Below are 18,857 nucleotides of genomic sequence, written 5' to 3' on the forward strand. Positions count from 1 at the left end.
ACCCCCTCCAGTATTCAGACAAGCAAGAACTATGAGCAGCAGTATAGGATTCCTGGGGCCTTTAATAATAGCTTATTATATGCCAGGCACTATTTCGTATTTATTCAGTCTCCATAATAACCCTCTGAGGCAGGTACCGTTATTTAGGGGATAGTTGCTTCTTAAGCCCTGTAACAAGTAGCATCTTGAAGCACTGCAGAGAAATGGTAACAGGTAATAATCCCATATTCCAAGGCAGGTGGCAAGTCTGGATCTGCTTTGGTCTTTTGACCAAACTTCTTTAAGCCTTGTTATCTTCATTTAAGATCTCTACTATAATTCATTATCAAAAATGACCATCTTGTACCCAGTAAAATCTTATCTAGCCAAATAAGTCCCAGCAGGTGCCACTGTCATAAATGAGGATCCCACAGGGGAGGGAGGGTATCAAGGGCCAGGGGATGCAGGTGGTGAGACCCTGGGGCTGAGCCAGCCTCTGCTGGGATTCTGAGGCTTCCTGGGTATGAATGTGGTAAAGTGAAGCTCTTGGGATGTAGAGCTAGGCTCCTCTGAGGTCTGGGCCAAGCCCAATAAGGCCAAGCGTTGGGCAGGCGGAGTGGAAAAGTAGGCCTTCTGCTCTTCTGAGTAGCGCTCCTGAGGTGGCACAGCATCCCGGTAAGTCCAGTCACGCCAGTGGAAGTTGAAGCGTTCAAGCAGGGTGATCCGGTCAGCTCTTGCAGGTACACAGTCGAGGGGCTTTGTGGGTGGCAGATCCGGCACCTCTATTCCTCGCAGCAGCACTGCTCCTCGGATGGCAAACCAGCCCCCAAATCTGGGATGTATGCACACACCTGATATGTGCTGAGGAGTGGGTAAAAAAAAAAGTCATGGAGGTCGTCTTGGCACCAAATCCAGCTACCAGCAATGCAAGCTAGGTTTGTTCACTTATTCATTCTCATTTCTCATTCTGAGTCCACATGTGAGCCTCTGTCAGTCTTTGACTGGACTCCTCTATTCCCTCTCCTGGACAACTTTTTTCATGAAGTCACTGACCACAAGGAAAGGTTCCTTAAGCTGAACTTTAGCTTCCCAGTCTCACCACTGGTCTAATCACAGCTCTGCCCCCTCCATTCTGTCACAAAGACTGAGCAAACAGACTAGTTCTCTGATGTGATGTGTCCCTAGGAACCAGACACCTGACCATGGTGCACCTTTGTCCTGGATTGTACCCATCAATTCCTTTACCCAGGGGAGGTGGAAGAATGACACCTGCAATGTTTTTTTTTTTCTTTTGGCTGTGCCTCGTGGTTTGCAGGATTCCCAGTTCCCCAACCAGGTAATGAACCCGGGCCACAGCAGTGAAACCCCGGAATCCTAAACACTAGGCCACCAGGGAACTCCTAGGACTTGAAATCTTGAGGGATTTTCCTTTCCTTTTCTTTCTCAGTCCCTATTCATTCATATTTGCCCTCTGACCTGGGTTCCCCAGGGGTCAGACTCCACATCCTGTCGTTGGTAGTAATAAGCTGCCCCTGCCACATGGGCTGCTGTCTGGGCCAGAATCTTGGGGCGCCGGTTCGGGTGTACCTCGTAGTCAGCGATGACTTCTACTTGCATCTCTGGGAGGCTCTGTGATAGAGAACAAGATGGAAGCTTTTAGCACAAGAGGAATCGACCATGTCCAACAGAGCCTTAAGTTGTGTCAACACGGCCTTGTCCTCAGAAGTCATGTTTAAAGGGGATACATGACCTTAAACTTGGAGTGGGGTTGGGGGCTCCAGCATGAAGAAAACGATATTGTGTCTAGGAGGGCCCATGTTTGAAGGGAAATACAAAGTCTTGTTCAGAAACCTTTATGAGGGGTGACTTGGCTCTGCCCTCCAAAGGCCCAATGTGGAGGAAGACATGGCCCAGCTTTGGGGAGACCCAGTGTATGTGTACGTGTGTATGTATACATGTAAAGTGTGTAGTGGGGGAGTATTCTGTCCTCAAAAGACCCCAAAGACAGCATAAAGCTTCCAGGTCTAGGGCAAAGAGGTGAGAGATGCGTGGGGAATGTTGGGCTTATTACCATTTCACTTGGAGGCCAAGGGAAATCTGATCATATAGTTGTCCATCAGTGAAGGGTGAGTGAGACTGATTTCAGACCTGGGGGGCTGCTAGAGGAGGTGGCCAAACCTGGGGTGAGAAGGCAGAATGGGGAGAGATCACATTGTCAAGGCTGGCTTTAGGATACCCTTCTGCCCGGGAAGTGGCTCCTAGCCCTAGGCAGGTCTAGATCCTGCACTAAGCTTCGAGGAGCTGGAAGCAGATGCAGGTTTTGAAGCTGGGGAAGGCTACAGCCAGCCTTGCTCACCTCTCTAACACGGCCCAGGTGGTAGGCCACACACTGGTCCACAGGGTCAGTCAGTGGTTGGAGGTGGCAGCTCTGCAGGAAGGGCTTGAGGGCCCGGTCAAACATGGCAGGTGTGCTGAGTACCAGGAAGGCCAGGGTAGGTCCTGGCAGGGGCAGGTGGAAGGCTGGAGGCAGGAGTGCATTGTACCATGCCACCTGGAACAGAGAGAAAATTCAGGCCACACAAGAGGGCCAACTTAGGCCTTAGCCAGGCCCATACCTTAGCTTCGCATTCAAGGCTTCATGCATCTTGCCCAGCCTCCATCTTAATCAATGAAATTCTACTGATGTATGATGTGTGTTTATGGGGACGCATCTGAATCTGACAGGGAGTTACAATAGAGAGGCAAAGAATTCATAAACAACTAAGAACAACAAAAAAAATTGATTATATTGTGATTAGTGCAATAACAGGGCCAGTGAAGGCCCTCTGAAATTAGAAAAGGCTTTTTGGAAGCTGAGTCTTGAAGGCTAGGAAGGAAACTTACAGGCTGACGTGGAGAGGGAGAATCTGGTGTGTGTTTTAAATAGGTCCCAGCATAAACAAAGAGGTAAAAAGTGCAAGGCATAGTTGGAGAAAGCAAATTGTCTAGTTTGACAGAAGTGAAGCATCTGTAGAGGGGAGCAGAGGGAGAGAAGGCTGGAGAGATCAGTAGGAGTAAGACTGTGGCTGGCCTTGAATACTACCAATTTGAGGAATATGGGTCTAATTTGGTGACAGTGAGGGGCTAGCCATTGAAGATTTAAGGAGTAAACTGACATGATCAGTTTTAGATCAGTCTGGCTGCAGTGTGGAGGATGGAATGGAGGCAAAGTGACAGCAAGGAGGTTACTGCAGAAATTCAAATGAGAAATAGTGGCCTGGACCAAGAGCATAGATGGGCTGAATGGAAGGGAATGGATCTGGGATAGTTAGGAGACAGATTGCTAAAGGTCTCAGTGGCTGATTGTATGTGGAGCTAGGGAGGTGAGAGAAGGAGGAGCTTAGGATGATTGGCAGGGCTGTATATGGCACTGTTCAATACCATAGCTCCCCCTATCCAGGCCTACCTGATTGCACCAGCTAGGCATCCCCACTCTCCCCCATACCTGCCATCCACCACTACTACTTCAACACCTTTACTCAAGCTCTCCCTGATATTTGGGATGTACATAACCTTCCAATCTCTCTTTTCATATATAGTTCAACTCCATTTTTTCCAGGGAAGCCTCTCTGAGGCTAGATCCAACCTACCTCTTCCTCTATAATCCTCTCCCAGCACTGCTGTGTGCCACTCAGTGGAAGGGGTGGAAGTGGGCTGCCTCTTAAGCATCAGGCAAAAGGCTCAAGCTGAGTTGATTTAGCTTTGTTTCCAAGCACAGGGCTCAGTGCAGGGGGCACTGGATATGGGGAAATGGACCTATGTGAACAAGGGTAGGTGGTGATGCCAGACTTCTGTGTCAGGCAAGTGTATAGTTTCTATACCCAGCCCAGCACTGGTGATTGGCAACATCATGAATGTAACCTTTTATTGGTAGATGGAACAACCCAGCCAATTGTTTGGTTGTTCAACACCATGAATGCCCTTCGCTAATCAGATGACCTAAATTCTAGCCATGCAAACATTCCAGACCTTGCCCTCCTCCCAACTCCTTCGGGAAGCTTCCAAAATGACTCTGGCCCCACAGTACCTTTCTTCCTGTAAATTACGTAGGTGACAAAGCCACAGGGTTACTGGATCATATGGTGTCTCCTATTCATCAATCCGGCATTGTATGAGGGTAAAAGGACAAATCTGCAACAGTTCTCTACCCGTTTAACCCAAGCGCCCGTTGAGACCCTGTCCCGATACGTCAAACGAACACGGGGCCAGAAGAGCTCGGGAAAGTTCAGAGGACTCCCGGGCCTCACGCCGGTGGCACCGAAGCCAACCATACACTTCGCCCTAGCACCACAGTAGGGATAAACCAACCTGGAAGGGGTAAACCTCGAAGCCAAAAGGGCACAACGTCTCCTCAATCTTCTGCTTCAGCTCTGCGACTTGCGGCTCCATAGCGCACGCTACACGCTGAGCCTGCTGGGGAATGGAGTCTCAAGGTAACTCGAGACGTTAAGCTTTGAGGCAGCTTGGACTCCATTTCCCAAGAACTACTGGGATCGGCAGAGGGACTTCGTTGGCTCTGCGCGATGCATCCTGGGACACGTAGTTCATTCGGTCCTTAGAGACAGCCACTACAAAAGCAGAAAGACTCGGTTTCCCGGCAAGCTTCACGGTGGGGGTGGTGGTGTGACTGCGCGTGTTGCTTCCAGGGAAACGTAGTTCGGTAGCCTGCATCGCCAGCTGTCTCCAGCAGAGGTGAACTCAGTTTCCCAAGTGGCGCTGCGGAGGCCAGTGCGAAGTCGGGCTTTCCCGGCCTACCGTAAGATTTGAACCGGGCGGCGGCAGTAGTCGCTGGCACAGGTTCGGTGTGATGGCGCAAGTGTTGTGCGTCTGGAGAGGTCTCGACCAAGATTCGGTACCTTTTAACTTCCACCTGATATCTGCGTATCAGGGCCTCCCGCTTTTCCTCCAGTTCCCCAAGGACGCTGCTCCCCTGACTAGTCCCAGAGGCGCAGTTTTGGTCTGATACTGCATCCTTACCTTTAGTATTGCATCCCCCACTCACCTCTTTAGATCTGACGTTGTGGTCTTTCCTGGGCTGTGCCTTGGGTGTCCACAGTTGGGAGAGCAAGGGCACAAGATGCCAGGGAGCCAGACCCCTGCCGCAGGCTATGAGTAGGAGCCTGAGCTGGTCTGAGCAGCTCGACGCGCTTCTCAATGCTACTGACGGAAATGTGGCCAGGATTAAGGTGAGGGGGCGCCTGAGTCCCCCGCCCTCTGGTTTAGGGGATGTGGGTTAAGGGACTGCAAGACAGAACTCATTGGCCTGTGCATTTGTTTTTTTGTAGCAAAGGCTGTATCCCCTTGGAGTCTCCACCGCGGGTATTGTCCCTTTTTCTACCTATCCCTCAGCCTTTTCTCTTTCCAGAATCTGCCTTTTTCCAGTGCCTATGCCGTCCACTATTCCTTCCAAATTCCAGCTTTTTCTTTTCCTGAACAAACATTTTGCCCCCGCCCCCCCCCCCCAAAATAGGCTTTGCACTTGTCCCTTCCTTATTCCCTCAGCAGGAGACCTGACTGGGACCTGGATTTCCCCTCATTACTTGCCTCCCCAGTCAGGAGTCCAAGCTCAACAGCCTTGGGCTCTAGAGACTCCCATTGTCCCAGAGAGACTAAGTTGGGCTGAGGCCCGTAGTGCATCTTCTCTCTGGGATGAAGTTACTATTCTTCGATCCCAGCTTCGATCCCAGGCTCAGGTGAGGCATGGAATCCTAGGTGAGTATGTTTGGGGTTTGCGTGAGATGAGGATACCAGGGGTTGGGGGAGCCCCTTACACAGTAGCTCATGTGGTTTTTCTGCCTGGGTAGGTGACTGAGGCACTAAGGCAGGCTGTGCAGGGCCTGCTGGAAGAGCGAGAGCAGCAGAAGTACCAGATCTCTGCCCTAGAAGGTATCTGATCAGTTCTTTTCTTCATATACACAGCCTCATATGTGTGAACACATTTTGTTGCACTCCTGTTGTGTGTGTGCTTGTGTCTTGATTTGTAAGTGGAGTCTCTAGGCTCATGTGTGAAGTTCTTAGAGGGGCTGATTCCCAACTTGTCCCACTACAGCATCACTAAGGTTGCTGCAGGGGTGTCCAGAGCAAAGGGTCCTTCTCCTGGAGCAACGCCTGGAGGGGCTGAGAAGGGAACTGCAGGGCCTTCGAAGCCAGGTACAGGAACAGGCCCGAGCCCAAATACAAACAGGACCACAAAAGTGCAGTGCTACCAGTGGCCTTCACCAAGAGCTGCAGAATGAGTAAGTGATGGGCAAAACCTCACCTTCTTCAGGCCTCTGAACTCCTGGTACTCTGGTAGCCTCCTCTGGGCTTGTTAATTGGCTTTAGAATGACACTGCTGTCATCCCTGCAGGCCGCAACTGCTGTGGGAGGAGTCAGAGATTCTTCGGGAGGAACTGAAGTTGCTGCGGGACCAGCTGAGTGAGTAAAAGATTGGGGGTGGGTATGAAGTCACCTGTTCCCTTTTCTGGAAAGCCTTCTTGCTTTCCTAATAAATAACCCTAGCTCCGACTGCTTGAGCTTCCTAGAAATCTGGCCAAATATTTTGTCTTACCTCTCATGGTGTGAGTCTAGCCTCCCCAGTCAGCTTGGAAACTTCTCAACAGCTGGACCAGAATGCTTCTGTCCTAGTTTTCAGTGCCAGAGAAGGGGAAGGAAGGAAGTTGGAGAACATCCCCCTTACATTTTCTCTTATCCGCAGGCCAGCACCAGGAGCTGCTGCTGAAACAGATGACTGAGGGGCGGCAAGCTCAGGCCCACAGCTGGAAGGTAGGACCAGGATCGGACCTATCTGTTCACATCTCCCTTTAGAGGCCCCTTCCTTTCTCTGTCTATCCTGTTTTGCAGGCGGGCCAGGATACCCTCTCCTATCCCTATCTCTTTCCTTCTCTTCCCTGTGCTGACTCCACCTGCCTCCAAAGCTCTTCTTCCCAGGCCCTCTGCTCCAGGCCATGAGAAACTATCTTTGTCCACATGAGGGTTCCAAGTGTGCTGAAGAGGCTAATTGTGGGGAGGGGGAGCTGCTCCTGGAGAGGGAGAGGTTTGGTCCTACCTGGGCCCATGGTCTGGCAGATGTTGGATCAGCTGGAAAGTGGCCAGGAGGGCAAAAGTCACACCCTGGAGGCTGCCAGGACAGGTCCAGGATGCCCGGTGGGAGCACGACCTCCTCAGGTCAGGGAGTATGGGTGCTTGTGGTAGTGGAAGGGATTTGTCTCACAGAGACCAGGCACTAGGGACCAAAGTTCAGCTATCTTAGATTTGAAATGGGCTGGTAGGGGTGGTATGGTAGGGGTTGCAGCCCATACGGGCAGTACTGGGCATTCGTTACTTGACACAGAGTCACCGAGGTATTTCTATATATTTGGAGGATAAAGGGGGAGGGGACTGGAGTCCTAGCCTCAGGAAGGAGGACAGTTCTGTGCTGGGAGGGCCCCCTTGACCCACCATCACCATCTCTGCCTCTGATTCTTTCCCCTTTGCAGGACTTCCGTTCACATCCTCCAGTCTAAGCTGCCCCTGGCTGCCACCTTCGCCATGTCTCTTTCTTCATCTGGCTCTGAAGTCAGTCTTCCAGACAGTAACAGTAGTTGGGAACTTTTAAGGTAGCTAGGTGGGGGTAAGGCATGGATCTGGGGGAAGCTGAATCTGAATGGTGCCTGGATGCCAGCTGCCTAATTGTTTGACATTGAGTAGAATGGAGTCTCTGCCTCTTTCTTTGTGAATCCATCAACCTCTGTTGCTCCTTATCCCAAGTCAGGCCTTTATGTCCCTCCCCATCAGGGCCCACAGCCTAGGTCTGTATGTATCACAGTGCTTGCTGTTGATTTGTTCTCTCTTCCCTTTCTTTCCTCTTAGATCTCCAGAGGCATACCCTTTCTAACCTGGAGCCCAGCAGCTTTCAGCTCCAGGCCCAGAGCCCTATATTTTAAGGGCCCCAAGATGCTCCTGAGTGACTGTAAGGACTTGTAAGAGCAGTAGGATGATGTCTTCTTTGCTCACCTTCCCCTCCAAGGTCCTGTTTCTGGGTCCCCTTCCCCTCCCCTCTTGATCTAGCTGGTGTTTGCCCTCCCTACTGAGGCTTGTCACTGCCTGTCCATCCTTACCCACAAGCAATAAAATGGTTTAATTCTCCCTGATGTGTTTTCTGTGAATCAGCACCCACATGGGATAGACTCAGCTGTACCTTTCCTTCTTCCTGTGACTTGACTGCTTCCTGCCACCTCTCTCTCTGAAATCCAAGTCCACAGACATTTATAACTGTATCTTCTGAGTGCAAGCCCTGTGCTCAGTGGACGTTGGAAGGAAGAGCTCCCATTCTGGTGGGTAGAATCAGGTAGGACAATGCTCTAGGGCACTACTGCTATGGGGATGCAGAGGAGGGCAAGACACTCTGGTGGGCCCTTGACCTGGCAAATAGAAGGGTTCCTCCTTTTTTTTCAGCTTCTGCCTCTTGAGGCTCACTCTAGCCCATCCATATTTCTTCATCCTCAGCAGTCCAGGCTGCATTTCTGCAGCAGTCTCCTCCTTAGTCTCTCTTCTTTCAGTCTCTACCTCTAGTCCAATGGCGTTCAGGGCTTTTTAACTGTGACCTCCAGTAAGAAATACAGTTTACATTGTAGCCTAGTAAATATAAATGTATGTATTTATTAACTGAAACAAATTTTATGATTCAATACTATTCTTACTAAGAGTTATGCACTCTGATATTTCCTATTATATTTTTTAAAATGCTTTGTGGCTATTGGTTCTGATCCTTCCACCACTTGGTTGCTCTCTGGAAGTATACCTTCCTAGGTAGACTAAGGGAAGCTTTACCTTTTCCTTACCTGGGCTTTGTATTCTAGACAGTGCAGTCCAGGATTTCCCTAGAAGTAGCAGCATCTCACTGAGGTCTCATTAGGTCTCTTCCAGTGCTAAATACAGCCCAAAAAATAATGTCATTTATCCACCAAGTGCATGTTTATTGAGCATAATACATACCAGTCCTGGTATATATTTGTCCTAAGCTAAGATGTGCGGTGGACTCCCATCTCTTAGCTCAGTCTAGCTGGGAAGAGGAGACAGTTATCTGAAATAAAAGCATAATAAAAGGCTGGGGTGAGTAGGGCAGGAACTACTTCCTGTTTTGGGGTACATTCAAGGCCCTGGCCTAATCAGCAGACAGGTCATGAAGGGTGGGCCTTTGACACCTGAATAGCTATAAGGCAATCCTCATGTTTTTTTCCCTCTCAGCATTAGGGAGATTGATGAGAATGGAATGGTAGAGATGAGACCTGGGTCAAACAGAACCTGTTCAAAAAAACAAAACCCAAAACTTCCCATCAAGGCTCATCTTCCTGCTGAAGCAGGTACAAGGAACCCCTGTCTTTTACATCTTTTACTGGGCAGGTGATATATCTGGCATAATGGCACTATTTAATCTACTTGCTACTAGTGCTCTACTTATTTATCAACTACTTTGCATCAATGTCTGTGGAAGACAGGTTTGCAAGGGTGCCAGGGCTCCAACAGAAACATTAAATAGCAATGTGGAACAATGGTATTTGAACTGTCACCAGGTGGCAGCACATGATTTGTTGCCAGGAGAATGATACAGAAAAGGCTTTGGGCCAAGGGGACTGGGCGATGGTGACTTCTTTTCTCCCTTTAGAGATCCTGTGAGCTATCAATCTTCCTAAAACAGTGTCCTGTAAAGGCTACTCTCCTGCTAAAGAACCTCTGATAATTCTCACAGCATAAAAAAGAAAGGACAAGTTTGGCATTTAAGCTGAACCCACATTTAACCTCTTCTCTCTCCATTCTATCTCTTACCACACATCTTTCTTAAATTTTGCCACCAAAAATGCACACCACCTATACTCCAACTGTTCAAATCCCACTCATCTGTCAAGACCCTTCCAACAGGAGGCAAGTCTAAAGGTGGCAGAAAGGAGGTCTCTAACCCCGGGGAGCGTGGGTGCAGGAAGGCCATACTCCACTGTTTGCCTGCTCTTGCCCTGCAAGCTTCAATCTGCTCAGGCATGAGATCATCAAGGCTCATGCCTTGATGGCATGAGGTCCAGGCGTGTGGAAAGCATGAGGAAATATGTGCCTGTTGAACAGCTGAATAGCATTTTTATTCCCTACCCTGTTTTCAGGCCAGCTCAAGTGTTAACCTCCTGGAAGAAGGCTTCATCAAATCGAATCTCTTAGTTTAGATGTATTGCTCGCTCAGCATTTATACCCATTGCTCTTAATATCTCAAGTCGCTAATAATTGTTTATTTCAGTTTTCCCTCCACACTATAGTGAAATCCTGTCCGACTCTGCGTTCATACGGCTTTTGCCTACTCAAGTCCTTATTCAGCTATATCTTCACCAAGCCAAAAGCCGCGCCAGTAGAATCCATTTTCTGTTGCCTTTATCAATTACCAAGCGCTTATATGTTTGGCATTTTGGTTGGCCCATTTTGTGTTTACTGTCCCGCCCCCTGAGAGGCTCCTGGGCTCGGGTTTTCCCCAGGTGTATTCCCTCCTCCTTGGTTCCGCCCTTGGTTCCGCCTTTCCCGCACACTGCCTCTTCTGTTTTTACTTCTACTTCCTTCCTATTGGTTCCCTTCGTCCTCCAGAGTTGGCGCTTTGGGCTGATGATTGGCTTTTCTGAACGCCCATTGTGTCCACCCTCATACCACGTGGCCTTCCTAGTGCTAATTGGGCAATTCCACAAGCTCGTTTTTCCAGGATTAACGATTGATTGGCTGCTCTGAGGGAGGGCTTGAGAAGGGGGGCGTGACCGTTGAAACCCCGCCCCTAGCTTCCCTGCCCGCCTGGGCAGGAGTTTCAGTCGCTCGCGGCCGGGCAGCCCAGGGCGCTTCCAGCTGCGCTCTTTGGCTCGCCGGCCGGATCATTCTCCTGGCCTCGCCGAACAGGCGGGGGGAGCGGCCCCGACTGCGGGGTCATGGCAGTAGCCTCCTCGTCCTCCGCCGCCGCTGGCCCAGCCGAGTCGCCGGCTTCTGCGCGAGGGAGCCCTACCGCCTCCGCAGGCTAAGAGCCGCTGCCGCGTCCGAGCTGTGAGGGCTACTATGCTCCCTCTTTGCCTCCGCCTCCCCCTCCCGCCCGCGCAGGCACCCCTCTGGCTGCTCAGTCCCGCCTCAGGTAACGCCAAGAGAGCGCGTGGGGCACTAACCCGGGGCACCCCGGCCCGCGTGCGCGGCTGCCACCCGCCTGGGCTTCGGAGCATTGGTGCTCCGGTCTTTTAGCACTGGCGAGACTGCTCGCTTCCCGGAGCCTCCTCTCAGCGGCTGGGGACACTCCTCGACCCCTTCCCCTACTCTTTTCACTTCCCTCAGGGTCCCGGGACGGCTCCTGGCCCCCCCCCCGCGCCCCGCGCCTTCTCCCTCCCCACCTTAGAGGCCCGGAACCCGTAGAAGTTCCTTCATATCTGGGACCTGGTCCCCGACTCCTCTCAGGCACTTTCCCCACTTCAGAGACTCAGGACTCCTTCATTTCCTCGGAGAACTCCCGTTTCTGAGACCTCCAGCTCCACCCTGTCAGCTCGCTCAGAGATCTGGACTCCCTCACTTTTCTCAAACGTAACACCCTCGAAAACACCCACTTCTACCCTCGAAAGATACTTCCCTCCCCTCAGACACTACTGGCTCCTTTTTTTCACTCCTCCCCTGTCATCCCTCCTCTCCGCATCTTTCCTTTTCCCTCCTCTGCCTTTTACCCTTCACTTTGAACACTCTGGACTAAGCCAGTATTCAGATTTAGCTAGAAGTGAAACCGGGTTTGTCGAATTTAAAAACCTTTCAATGTATCCCTCTGAAAAAAACTTTGCTAAATAATTTGGACTTTATTCTGTAGGTATGGGGAGCCATTGAAGCTTTTAAGCAGGAGTTTGGTATGGTTGATTATCCCTGGTGAAAATATGGAGGAAGAATTCAAAGTCAAGAGCGTGGAGGCAGAAAGCCTAGGTAGGCAGGAAAGTAGTGTGCTAATCCAGGTCAGAGGGGAATAGTGGTAGGAAAATGAAGAGAATGGCATGCAGTTCCATGAGGTTTCAAAATAGAGTTGAGAGAATTAGTGGGGGATTTCTAACTTGGCTGATGGGATGGATTGGTAGTGTTAATTGAAATAGGGAACATAAAGAAGCAATTTTGAGGGAAGGTAATGAATGTGGTTTTGGACAAGTTTAGTTTGAGGTGTTTTTCAGGTATCGTTGTGGGTAGATGGAAATTTGGGTCTGAAAATTGGGAGAAAGTTTGGAACTGAATACATATATTTGAGAGTCAACCAAGAATATATGGGGGATATTTGAAGCCTTAGTATGGGATGGTAATACTGAAAGAAGAGAAGCAAAGGGCTGTGGACCAGAAGGAATATCATTGTTTGAAGGGTAATAGACACTGAGAAAGAGAGGTTAAAACAGTGGGACAAGAATTAGAACAGAATGGCATTATGATAGAAGCCAAAGGAAGAAAGGGTTTCAAGAAGGGAGAGGGTGACCATCAGTGTATGATGTGGTGTATGACCAGTAGAATGAGAATTCGGAAGAAACCACTGAATTTAGTAATTAGGAGATCACTTGCTTTCTTTGAAAGACACTTTAGATAGCGTGATGGTGGGAATGATGGCAGTAGTCAGTTCGTGATGGATTGAGGAGCAAATGTGAGACAGTAAGTAAAATTACTCTTTCAACAACTGTGGTTGTAAAGGAGAGCTGATAGTAGTGAAACACCTTTGTTGAGGTTATGCTATATGCCAGGTATCATAAAGATGCGTTATAGATCACAACAGCCTTGTTTATGTATCAGTATCCCTCTTTTACAGTTGGGAAGGCTATAGGCAAGAATTTGAAAAAGGTCTGTCTAGCTCTGAAACCTGTGTTCTTTCCACTATGGCACATGTGTGTTTTTCTTTTTAGTATGGTAGGTTGAGGGGAAATTTTATTTAGGAAATATGTTGGGCATTTCATTCTTTGACACCAAAAGGATAGACATCGAGATGGATAATAATGTGGTAGGAGGGAAAGAAGGTGAGAGAGTTTAAAAGATGGTTTTATTTTGTTGATGTGATCAGTTATCTGTGGAGACGTCAATTATCTTTGGAGACTGAAGGAACTATGGTGAGTTTCTGGCTTGAGTATTATGGCCATGGAAATCTTCAATGGAAAATGGAAGAGGAATGGATTAAGGATTCTTTTTTTAATTAATTAATTTATTTTTATTTTTGGCTGCATTGGGTTTTCGTTGCTGCATGCGGGCTTTCTCTAGTTGCGGTGAGCGGGGGCCACTCTTCATTGCAGTGTGCAGGCTTCTCATTGTGGTGTCTTCTCGTTGCGGAGCACGGGCTCTAGACGTGCGGGCTCAGTAGTTGTGGCTCGCAGGCTCAGTAGTTGTGGTGCACAGGCTTAGTTGCTCCGCGGCATGTGGGATTTTCCCGGACCAGGGCTCAAACCTGTGTCCCCTGCATTGGCAGGCGTATTCTTAACCACTGCGCCACCAGGGAGGCAAGTCCCTGGATTAAGGATTAAATAAAAAAGTTTGCTGACACATTTAAGCCCAGTTAAAATTAGAAATATATATTTATAGTGGGGCCCAGGAGCATGCATTTTCCACTTCTCCAGCAGCCTAAGAGCAAGAGGGCGAAAAAGATGATTGGGTTGATCCAGAATTGGAATTTACAAGAAAGAAAGGTAAAATGGAGAGTAACTTTACATTGCTAGTGATAGTGTGGGAGGTATGATGGTATGATGCACTTTGAGCGTCAGAGCTGGGGCTGTGAGAAATAAAACCTTCATTGGGGCTGGTGTACTTGGAGAATAAGGAGACAATCAGAAATGTGGTTGAAGACTAGGTTTTGTAAGAAAAACAGAATGAGAAAGCTGAGAGTTCAGTATAAATATAGTTTCAAGGTAAAATAAAAAACAGTGTAGGGACTTCCCTGGTGGCGCAGTGGTTAAGAATCCACCCACCAGTGCAGGGGACACGGGTTTGAGCCCTGGTCTGGGAAGATCCCACATGCTGCGGAGCAACTAAGCCTGTGTGCCACAACTACTGAGCCTGCTCTCTAGAGCCTGTGAGCCACAACTACTGAAGCCCGCATGCCAAGAGCCCATGCTCTGCAACACGAGAAACCACCGCAGTGAGAAGACTGCGCACCACAATGGAGTAGCCCCCACTTGCTGCAACTAGAGAAAGCCCACACACAGCAACGAAGACCCAACGCAGCCAAAATGAATGAATGAATGAATGAACGAATAAATAAATAAATAAATAAACTTAAACAAAAAAAACCAGAGTGTAACTGTTTCAGTGCTGTTGAAGGGGAATAGAGGTATAGATTATTGAAGTAGTGGGAGGTTAAGGGGCTGTAAAGGATATTGATATGTCATCAATATGGATGTCATAGTTGCCCACTATGAAGCGGGAAGTGGAACAGAGAAGATATTAGGTCTTATATGTGGGGCTGCTCAGAACTAAGGGACCCAGAATTGAGTTGGACATTCCTTGGCACTTGTTCAAAAGCAGTACTAGGTGGTACAGATATTTGTGTGTGAATTAATGTCGAGATCCTCAAATACTTGATGCCCTGGATGTATGATGTATTATTCTCTCAAACAGATGTCTATTTGGGATGGTCTCAAACACAGATCTTTTGTGATTTGGAATATGATAGGCCTGTTTAGTTCTGTTTAAAAGTGTATGTGCTGAGAAGCTAGACTAGGGAATCTCCAACCCAGTATCTCCAATGACATTTTGTACTTACGTTATTTGTAAAAAGTAAATTACACATTTACATATTTACATGTACTCATTCCCTGGCTTATTTAGAGTAGAAAGCTGACTTGCTTTAATGATTTTTTCTCTATGTGAAAGTGTTTATAAATATAATCTTCGTGTCGTACATTTCCTCTTTCTGCAAAATGAATGTTGTGTTGGAATTTGAAATCTATGATAAGGGCTTTTATGAGAATTTTGTCTCCTTCTGGTAAATGAAGCCCAAGTATTACATTGTATAGTGTGGGTGATGGTGAATGTTTTGGGCCAACAATGAGTATTATACTGTTTTCCAAGTCATCATATGGAGATGACTTCAATGTGGTCTCACTGGTGTTATTTCTGCTGAGCACTCGGAGTGGTTGTTTCAGAGAAAGGCTTACTTGTGATAATTTTTAAATCTTACATTCCTGAAAATTTCAGAAAGGCAGTGTGATATAAGGAAAAAAATGCAAGTCCTAACTGTCATCAACCCTGTTATGATTAGCTATATGATTGTAGGCAAATTTTTTATCCTCTGAGCGTTAGTTTTTTTTTAATTTAATTTTTGAATAGGTAATACATTCAAATGGTTAAATAAATAGTTGCATATTTATATATTTTATATAAACAGTGAAAGTCTCACTCCTATGCCTATTCCTCATCCACGCAGTTCCATGTCCCTTGCCCAACCACTTTTACTGGTTTCTTTACACTCTTTTAGACTTTCTTTAGGCAAATGCTTACAATTATGAATGTATTTTTCCTACTTTTCATGCAAAAGTTAGTCCATAATCCCCACTGTTCTGCACCTTCAACCCATTACCCCCAAAATACTTTTTCACTTAATGTATCTTGGAGATCTTTCCAAATCAGTACATAGAGAGTTTCTGCTTTTTTTCAAAAAATCTGCACAGTATTTCATTGAATGGATGTATCATAATTTAACTAGTTCCTTATTGTTGTACATGTGTGTTGCTTCTACTCTTTTGATATTATAAGCAATTCTGTAATGGAGACCCTTGAACATGTGTCATTTTACATGTGTGCAAGGATATTTGTGGGATCACTTTATAGAAAGTGGGATTTCTAAGTCAAAGGATATATGCATTTATAACTGTGAAATATGTTGCCAAATTGCTTCCCTTTGGGGTTGCTCCAAAATGTTCATTGCCTGTTCACTCACCAACATTAGCTGTATCATAGCTAATACTTACATGGTACTTACTGTGTACCAGATACTGTTCTAAGTGCTTTATATACATTACTTCATTTTATCTTAATAACATCCCTTTGAGGTAGGTACTGTTATTATCTCCGTTTTTCAGATTAATAATTTGAGGAATAGAGACTTTAAGTGATTTGCCCAAATCACACAGTTACTGTGGCAGAAATTCAAACCAAGTATTCTGGCTTCAGGATTGGTGTTACTAAGATTATATTTTACTGTTATCAAACTTGAATTTTTGCCAATCTGATAGAGAAAAATGATACCTCAGAGTAGTTTTAAGTTTTAAAATATTACGTTAAGATTAAGGATCTTTTTATATTGTTTGATCACTCATGTTTCCTTTTCTGTAAACTACGTGTTTAAATTCTTTACCTGTTTTTCTTTTGAGTCATAGGTCTCTTTCCTATTGATTTCTAAGTTTCTCTCTCTTTTTATATATGATATAAATATATATATTTATTTATGTATTGATATATATGTATTTATATATGTATATATATCATATATACATGTGATAAGATAAATTTTTTATGTCTGGGGTATGTATTGCAAATATTTTCCTTTGACATTTGTCTTCTGACTTCTTTTATTCCCATGCAGAACTTTTAGATTTTTATGTAGACACACTTATCAATCTTGTCTTCTATGGCTTTTGGATTTTGAGTCATAGTTAGAAAGGCCTTCTTCATCTCAATCATTAGTTTTTTTTTTTTTTTTTTTTTTTTTTTAAATTTATTTATTTTATTTATTTATTTTTGGCTGCATTGGGTCTTCATTGCTGCGCACCGGCTTTCTCTAGTTGCGGCGAGCAGGGGTTACTCTTCATTGTGGTTCGCAGGCTTCTGATTGCAGTGGCTTCTCTTGTTGTGGAGCAGGGGCTCTAGGCGTGTGGGCTCAGTAGTTGTGGCACATGGGCTTCAGTAGTTGTGGCTCGTGGGCTCTAGAGTGCAGGCTCAGTAGTTGTGGCACACGGGCTTAGTTGCTCCGCGGCATGTGGGATCCTCCCGGACCAGGGCTCGAACCCGTGTCCCCTGCATTGGCAGGCGGATTCTTAACCACTGCGCCACCAGGGAAGCCCCTCATTAGTTTTTTAATCTATCCAGTGGGAACAAGAAAATAGAATTATTGTGAAGGTCAAAGTGCTTTGTGAACTGTAAACTGTAAATCATTATACAGATGAAATGTGTTACTTATTAATTTGTCTTCTGAACAAATTGTATAGAGGTTGTCATCTCTTCTGCATTAAATGGAATAGGATGACAAATTTTTGTTTTCTGCAGTGTGGGAAACTAGGGTGGTATTGATCTTGTGGTCAGTGTTTTTCTTGGACAGTTTGCATGGGATCTTTTTCAAAAGTAGGCACAGTGGAAATCCTGAAGTATTTTTGCATACTTTAGTCTTTGTTGTTCTTTGTATTAGGTATAATTGGAATCTGACTAAAACTTCTCAAAAATTGTTTTGCTTTCACATTAGCTATGGTTGACAAATTTGCACATTATTTACTTTGGGTATTGTATTCCTACTGATCGGTAGGAATTTGTAATTTGGGAGGACCCCTCACTTTTGTGTGTGTGTGTAAGATTATTAAATTAATGCATGTTCATTAAGGAGGAATTGGGGAATAGAGATGATTTTAAATTATTCAAATCTCCCCAAGATTCAAAGAGTTAATAGCCAATGTTAACATTTTGGACTCTCAGGATTCTTTTTGTGTATGTGTTTGTATTGTCATTACCAACTCTCTAGGGTTTAGCATAGTGCCTGGCCCTTAGTAGGTGCTAAATAAATATTTGTTGACTGAGTGAATGAAAGAATGAATATGTTTTTACACAGGAAGTACGGAATCTCAATGTCTTATTTATTTTCATTTTTTTATCCACTGTAGATTTTGATTCATATAGTAGTATTAAAATTTGTATGCCATAATTCACTTGGAGGTGAGTAAGTTCAAGTCTAACCCTCACGGAGCTCAGAGTCCAGTGAAAGAGACAGATAAGCAACAATTAAAATACTGTGTGATAACTATAATAACAGAGCTTTGTGGAAGGCATTATCAAAACACAGAAAAAAGAGATTGAGGGGTCAGAGAACACTTCCCATATGAGATGATCACTGGAGAGCCATGTAGAAGAGGTCAAGACGAACATGCCAGGGAGAAGGAATATTCCTTCTAGGTATTGAAGTATGAGCAGGACTCTACAAGTAGTTCTCTATGTTTGGAGCAGATTGTGTCTGTGGGTAGAGGAATAGAGATAGATGAGGCTGGAGATGTGGGCAGGAGCCAGATAAGAAAGAGCCTTTGTATAACACATGAAAAGTTCTCAAAAGTTTACTTATTTTGAAGAATAGATTGGGAGAGGTGTGAGAGTGAAGATAGGAAGACCAAGAAGACGTTAATTAAGCACAACAGCTGGAATGAGATGAACATCACTTAAGCCAAGTTAGGAGGGGAAAGCTACACTTGAAAGGAGGGTTAAGTCTGGGGGATAATGATTAGGCCAGTTTTAGTAGAGCAAAGTCTTTGAATGCCAAGCTAAGGAATTTTATATGCAACAAATGTCATTGAATTTTTTTTTTTAATTTTTTGATTTTTATTTTTGGCTGCGTTGGGTTTTCGTTGCTGCATATGGGCTTTCTCTAGTTGCGGCGAGCGGGGCCGACTCTTCGTTGCGGTGCGCGGGCTTCTCATTGTGGTGGCTTCTCTTGTTGCGGAGCACGGGCTCCAGGCGCACGGGCTTCAGTAGTTGTGGCACGCGGGCTCAGTAGTTGTGGTGCACGGGCTTAGTTGCTCCGCAGCATGTGGGATCTCCCCAGATCAGGGATCGAACCCGTGTCTCCTGCATTGGCAGGCGGATTCTTTTTTTAGAGAAGAGAA

General features: G+C 46.2%; 3 protein-coding genes and 1 long non-coding RNA gene across 7 annotated transcripts in view; 3 read left to right on the top strand and 1 right to left on the bottom strand.

Annotated features, from left to right (window-relative positions):
- Positions 1-44: 44 nt before the first annotated feature.
- On the bottom strand, positions 45-4,427 carry MMACHC (metabolism of cobalamin associated C). Of its 2 annotated transcripts, none has more exons than XM_061184294.1 (4): positions 4,327-4,427; positions 2,336-2,530; positions 1,456-1,608; positions 45-840 (listed from the first exon to the last, which is right to left on the bottom strand). In XM_061184294.1, exons 1-4 carry the CDS (start codon positions 4,405-4,407, stop codon positions 427-429), a joined length of 843 nt encoding a protein of 280 aa, XP_061040277.1. In that variant the 5' UTR covers positions 4,408-4,427; the 3' UTR covers positions 45-426. The 2 variants fall into 2 exon arrangements, with proteins under 2 accessions (XP_061040277.1, XP_061040278.1); XM_061184295.1 differs by lacking the exon at positions 4,327-4,427 and adding an exon at positions 4,046-4,305.
- A 699-nt stretch (positions 4,428-5,126) lies between these two features.
- Positions 5,127-11,065, top strand: CCDC163 (CCDC163 homolog). Its single transcript, XM_061184005.1, is given in 8 exon segments — positions 5,127-5,204; positions 5,267-5,291; positions 5,294-5,337; positions 6,343-6,366; positions 6,369-6,435; positions 6,716-6,783; positions 7,870-7,969; positions 10,806-11,065. Coding segments are annotated over 8 exon segments (666 nt in total).
- Positions 5,628-6,136, top strand: LOC133088624 (uncharacterized). Its single transcript, XR_009700535.1, has 3 exons — positions 5,628-5,730; positions 5,823-5,904; positions 6,068-6,136. It is a non-coding gene; the product is annotated as an uncharacterized LOC133088624 (long non-coding RNA).
- TESK2 (testis associated actin remodelling kinase 2) overlaps positions 10,839-18,857 on the top strand; it is a 131,116-nt gene continuing 123,097 nt past the window's right edge. For all 3 annotated transcript variants that reach the window (XM_061184301.1, XM_061184303.1, XM_061184302.1), the window contains exon 1: positions 10,839-11,146. The gene's annotated coding sequence lies outside the window, so the exon portion shown is untranslated. The remainder of the gene's footprint in view (positions 11,147-18,857) is intronic.

Source organism: Eubalaena glacialis, chromosome 3, assembly GCF_028564815.1.
Source record: "Eubalaena glacialis isolate mEubGla1 chromosome 3, mEubGla1.1.hap2.+ XY, whole genome shotgun sequence".
Classification (NCBI taxonomy): Eukaryota; Metazoa; Chordata; class Mammalia; order Artiodactyla; family Balaenidae; genus Eubalaena; species Eubalaena glacialis.

Coding starts and splice junctions, on each gene's coding strand:
- MMACHC (XM_061184294.1), bottom strand. CDS start 4,407: ATGGAGCCGCAAGTCGCAGAGCTGAAGCAGAAGATTGAGGAGACGTTG. Junction 2,531..4,326: donor TCGAGGTTTACCCCTTCCAG/GTTGGTTTATCC, acceptor TCTCTGTTCCAG/GTGGCATGGTACAATGCACT. Junction 1,609..2,335: donor ACCTGGGCCGTGTTAGAGAG/GTGAGCAAGGCT, acceptor TCTCTATCACAG/AGCCTCCCAGAGATGCAAGT.